The sequence below is a fragment of the Corapipo altera genome, unplaced genomic scaffold (assembly GCF_003945725.1).
Source record: "Corapipo altera isolate COAL_440 unplaced genomic scaffold, ASM394572v1 95279, whole genome shotgun sequence".
Classification (NCBI taxonomy): Eukaryota; Metazoa; Chordata; class Aves; order Passeriformes; family Pipridae; genus Corapipo; species Corapipo altera.
The window spans coordinates 1-5778 of NW_020886174.1; the positions used below are offsets into that span (position 1 = coordinate 1).

General features: G+C 43.1%; 1 protein-coding gene across 1 annotated transcript; it reads left to right on the top strand.

Moving 5' to 3' along the window:
* The first annotated feature begins 623 nt into the window (after positions 1-623).
* LOC113941056 (protein FAM83D-like) lies at positions 624-5114 on the top strand. Its single transcript, XM_027632222.1, has 4 exons — positions 624-704; positions 2354-2521; positions 3396-3520; positions 3870-5114. The coding sequence occupies exons 1-4, from the start codon at positions 624-626 to the stop codon at positions 4822-4824; spliced, it is 1329 nt and encodes a 442-aa protein (XP_027488023.1). The 3' UTR covers positions 4825-5114.
* Positions 5115-5778: the final 664 nt, after the last annotated feature.

The following is a 5778-nucleotide window of genomic DNA, read 5'->3' on the forward strand; positions in this document are numbered from 1 at the left end:
AGGGGATGGGCCAAGAGCTCCCCGTTCCCCAGGGCCGCGCGGCTGCCATGGGTAAACACCCGCCGTATCCAGCTGATCCCGCACTCACTCGGAGTGGAAGGTTTCCTATTCCAGGTTCATTACTGATGGGCTCTGCCAGACAGATTCACTCACAGAAATCTCTCACTGTCCCCCAAAGGGTATGACAGAAAAGGCTTCCCTTATAAAAGAAGATTATCTACAGAGATAACGCTATGTTTATATTTCTTTTCTTTAGCTCATTAATTGTCCCCAGGTGATGTGCAGACCTGCCCTTAGCAGGACTTTCCTCCTACAGAAGTGGATGCTTTTGTTCTGATGCAGAGTATGGCTTAAAAAACATGGGGCATGGTCACTTCTGTTTTCTGTAACTCATTACACCCCCTGAGTTTCTAGCCTCCAATCATCCCCAGGAGGGAACCACACTTCCCCTTAGCAGCTATTCAATTGGCTTAGCTAAAATTTAAATGTGTAGCTTCCTCTTTGGGTGGCCCTGTCTGTGTGTGACGTGCTCGCACACGCACACCTTCAGTCAGCAACTGAGCTTATACCCTGGTCCCTTCCGAGGACAGAGGCTTAGAGGGTGTGTAAGGATGACATGACCGATGGGCTCATTGCCAGAAACGGTCACAGAGAAAGCTTTGTTCTCAAACGATCCTTATGAGGTAGATGAGACCAGCCTAATGGTACTGAGACTCAAATAAACTCCATATTTGTTTTTCTAAAAAGCCATACTTGTTTGTAATATCGTTGTTTACAGCATCCTGTGAAGCACCTTCCTTTGCACTGAGCTGAGAGCCAGGCAAGCTGCTCCTGCCCCAGCTGTGTATGTGCCTGATCCAGGGAGCGTTTATGTGGACATGAGAGAAATTTTTGACACCCTAAAATTTACTGAATATCAGATGCTGTGTGATACTGCTCAATCATCTCGGAGTTCTTCAAGTTAATGTGAAGAATGGGGAAACTACAGATGCTGTGTAGTTCCTTCCCAGCTCACTCAAATGTAGTTAGCTAAGTGACTGAAGGGGACACAGCTGCTGTCTTGCCTTTGCTATCCTGAATGGATGAGAAAAGGGGTTTCTCTTTCCTCTAAACATTTGCAGTAAAACTATTTCTTTCTCAGCTGCTAATGCTGGGATTAGAACTCAAATGTGCTGTGAATTAATTAGTCACATGAAGGCATCAGTGTTCCCAAGGGTTTAGTGTGAATTGTTTTGCTTTCAGGGGTTGCTTTCTTACCTGTCTGGTCTTGTCAAAAGCATCTTTTTTTTTTTTTAAATTTATTTTTCTTTAGTGCTTAGACAAGTGATTGTGTGGAGAGAAGCACGGGAGACACGCAAGAGGCACAAGCATAAAGTAACTTTATCTAGAAATACCCATGTGCATGTGTGTGTTACAGCTAAGAACTCAACCAAATGGAGCCAATCCCTTAGGGATCAGGAGGACAGAGGTGGGAATGCAAACCTTAGCCTGTTCCTGTGGGAAATGTTTCCTTGAGTACAGGCAATGCCACACACAGAGCAGCTGTGTTTCGTGCATATACACCTTGGGTGTGTTGCAGCAGTGCATGGATTCATCATCTCTCTGATAAGGGCAGGTGCCAGGTGCCTGCAGAGGTTGTATAATTATTGTCCTTGATACTGGTCTAATAGAAGGAGAATAGAAAAGTCAGTCATGAAGCTAAATCCTTTGTGTCCTTACCTAGATGTAGTTTTGAAGAGTGAGAATTCTAGCACCAAAACAGTGTATGATATGGCTCTGAATTAGCTGGAGAAATTCTTCATAAATGTAATCCTCCTGTTTTAGGATTTACCTTCTTTAAAGAACTGTTGGGTGGAAGGATTTCTTGTGAAGATATACGACGGAATCTCAGTAAGAGTCTACAGACTAGTAAGAGTCTGGAAATCAGTCAGGGTTTGTGAGACATTCAGCTGTGACAGTGAGGAGGCCATTGGAGCTAATTCTCCTGTAGCTGTTTGAAACACTGGGGAAACAAGTGTGGAAATATCTTGTCTGAATTCCTCATTCTAATGTGATAGTTTTCCCAATGTAACCAAATAGCCAGATTACAAGGAACTGTGTAGGAAGGGAGGATGTTAAAATGTACAAAAGCTGTCATGAGGAAAATCCTCTTCAGGCTTATCCTTTGCATTCTGGGACACACTGAATTTACACAAACATTGTGGGAATATAGGATTCTTTTATAACTTGCCAAGGACAGAGAAATGCGCATGTCACCCTGGTGATAGCAGCAGGAGAAAATGGCTGGGGGAGGCAGTGACCTGACCTTGTGTAAAATAAATCCCTTGACTAAGTGTTGTCACTCTTCTCACAGGTGATTGCTGTCGTGATGGATTCCTTCACAGATATTGATATCTTCAGTGACCTGCAGGATGCTTGTAACAACCACAAAGTCCCTGTCTATATCCTCCTCGACCAGGAATTTCTACCCCACTTCTTGGAAATGTGCAACAATTTAGGAGTTTGTCCTGAGCAGGAAAGTGTAAGTACTGAAGGTGGGGGGGGCGTGGTTTGTTTTTATTTTTTTGTGGTACAGTTTATGCATATTAAAGAAACCCTTCTACAAAGCATCAGACTTCCTTGAGAGGCTAAAACACCTTGTCTATTTGATAACTAAAAGGGGATTTTCTGAACTGTTTCTCAGCTCCTGAAAATGAAGGCTCAATATTGCATGTTTTCAGTACAGCCTCTAATCCCATGTGTGAAACTGCTCACAAACTCAGCAAAAACCATGCAGAAAAGGCAGATCTGTCACCCTGTTCTGCCTGTATGTAGGAGTTACCGCCATGTCATGCACCAGCCTGGTGAGCTGGGTGGAGTGTGTGGACTGTGATCCCTGTCCTGAGGATGCAACAATTTTCAAGCATTTAATTTTGCAATATTTAAAGAGTCTTAGTCTTTGGCTCAAGGAACTGCTTGCTAAGGAAAACAGAAACATGGGAAACTCAAGGGTGGTATAGCTCTGGTATGATCTGATCTCTTTCCTAATACCTAGTTGCTGTCTTTTAGAAATGTTTGGATGATGTGCCAGGTGATTTACCTAGTTGCTCTGAATATAGGCTGACATGGCTGTGTTATGGCTTGGCTTGGACAGGTTTATGTTCCCTCCAGTGAGAGTTTCTCTGGACAGGGAAGCACTCCAAGCTTCCCTGGAGAACCGGCTGTTCTCTCTACAGACTCTGCTAATCTAACAAATTTAGCACTGTGTAACTGATAGCACTCACATACAGACTGTATAAGAAATCTAATTCCTATTTTCCATAGTGTGCATAGAATTTTAGGTAGAATTGCTAATCAAACATTTTTGGAAGTTAACTTAAATCTGATGTTACTTTTTTCTTTCTTTTCTGAACCAGCTGATGAGAGTTCGAACTCTCACAGGGAACATTTACTACCTGAGGTCAGGTGCCAAAATTGTTGGGAAAGCCAAGGAGAAGTTCATGTTAATTGATGGCATTAGAGTGACAACAGGCTCATACAGGCAAGTATTGGGGTCTGCTGGTGCACAATGAAGCTGTAGAAAGGGGGATTTGCTACAAGAAGGATTTATCAACTTTGCTGTTTGCCTGGTGTTAATGAGGGCATGTGGACTAGCTGAATCTAACTGGGACTGAGACTAAGGTGAAAACACCTTTGAAAAACTGATTTACACAACTTGTTCTTAACAAAGCACTTGGCTAAATAGAGTTCTTCCTGAAGAAGGAGTGAATAGTCTATCGACTTTGTACCTTCCTTACAGGCAGCATTTCGAAGCTGAGTCTTGCTTTCTGTAACTGTATGTGTTGAAATGAACTGGAGATTAACTGTGAATCTTGGTTTGTTTTCAATAGTTTCACATGGTCTGATGGGAAGCTGAACAGCAGCAACTTGCTGGTGTTGTCAGGCCAAGTGGTTGAACACTTTGACTTGCAATTCAGGATTCTTTATGCCCAGTCGCTGCCCATCAGCCCTAAGGGTCCATCCAGCTGCAGGAACAGTGGGATGTTCGATCACCTGGTGACCAGACCAGAGTCCTCTAAAAAATATACTGTGGAAGGCAACCTGAGAGCAGAATTTGCCAGAATGTCTAGCACTCCAAAGAAATTGTTGGAAGAACTAGATCAGGCTGAAGATAGCCATGGAGGAAAACCTTGTAATCTGGGGCATTCTTGCCTCTGTGAAGAGGAGTCATTCAGCAATCAAGTGACCGTGGCAGAACGGAAAAGCTCATCGACTCAAACTGACCCATGGGACAAGACAGCTGCTGTGAACACCTGTAATGCTGCCACACAGACCAGTGCTGCCATGGCAGAAACTGGCACTCAGGCTTCTGTCACTGCGAGAGCCACGGGCACTCAGACGTCAGTTTTGCTGAAGACTGCAGTGACACAGACAAAGGAAGAGGAAGGCACAGAAACACCCCTACTTCATAGAAAGTTTGCAAAAGAAGAATATTCTCTGACTGGAAATGCTGTACCAAACTCTAGTCTGCGATCACTGTCTTCATCATCGTCCCAGTGCTCTCTTGGAAGCTCAACAGGCTCACTGTCATCTCTCCGGTCCTTTGAATATTCCAGCAGTCACAGGGCACAATATTTCCAAAAACTGCATAAAGAGAGACAATTCCACTACTCCACTATCAGGTCGAAGCTGAGCCACATGGTGGATATCCTCTCCCGGAGGGGCCGTGTGCCTGAGAGCTACATGACCCAGTACACCGGCAGATGCAACCTAAAGCAGAGGCGGGACATCAGCGCCAGCCTGCGCAACCTCCGGGACGTCTCGCTCTTCTCCCTGAATAAATGATTGCTGCACTGGCCACAGAGCACACAAGCTCCACTCTCAAGCTGCAGTCACTTTGTACCTGCTGATTCTTCCACTTCCGTCCAGCAGTTTTACCTTTTTTAATACACACGTACATCACTCCCCAGCACTTTGGTTTATACTGTGCAATGTAAGTGATAAAAAAAGAGGTATTGTACACTAACTACTTACATGTTCATCTTGTGTGCATTAGCAGTGAAGATCATTTTAATTCCAGATGCTTAGCCTGAAAAATAAACTTGTTACTGCTTTCTAGGATTGCTAATGCTCTGGCTTTAATTTATGTGAACCTGGAAAATCTTGAGTCAGACTGAGCTTGCTCAGAATGGCTTTGGAGATTTAGCTTTTACATCAAGGTACACTCAAATTTTTTTTTCTTTTTAATATTGGCTTTTATTTCTACTTTATATTTGGCACGAGGGGAAACAACTTTTATAAAGAGCTATAAAGCTAATTTTATTCCAAGTCTGACTTCCACTTACTCTTCCACTAAAGTTGTGAAGGGTCTATTGGAGCAGTTCCATGTTCTTATCTTCAACTATACTCTTTTTTCATTGTTTTAGCCTTCTGAAACAGACTGAGCTAAGTAGCTCTTTGGTTTGATCATCCTCTTGTGCTTTTGTGTAGATACATATATATTTATGCATATTTATACACATCCTCAGACTAGCATCCTTTTAAAATCAAAACCAGGCTAGGAAGTAGCAGGTTAGCGCTCTACTCTGTACCCATTTTAGATACAGTCCTGATGTAATTGTTTCCAGTATTTGGAACTAAAAGCTAGTGATATTGGGCCTGTAGGACTTTTAATGGGAATGTATGGCTGAAGTGTTTTTATGGTTGTGAGTGGGAGATGAAGTATTATCTGGAGCTCAGTGTCTTACTGCAGCATATCTGTTGTACTTCTCTTATGGGATGACTTCAAAGAACTTTGTG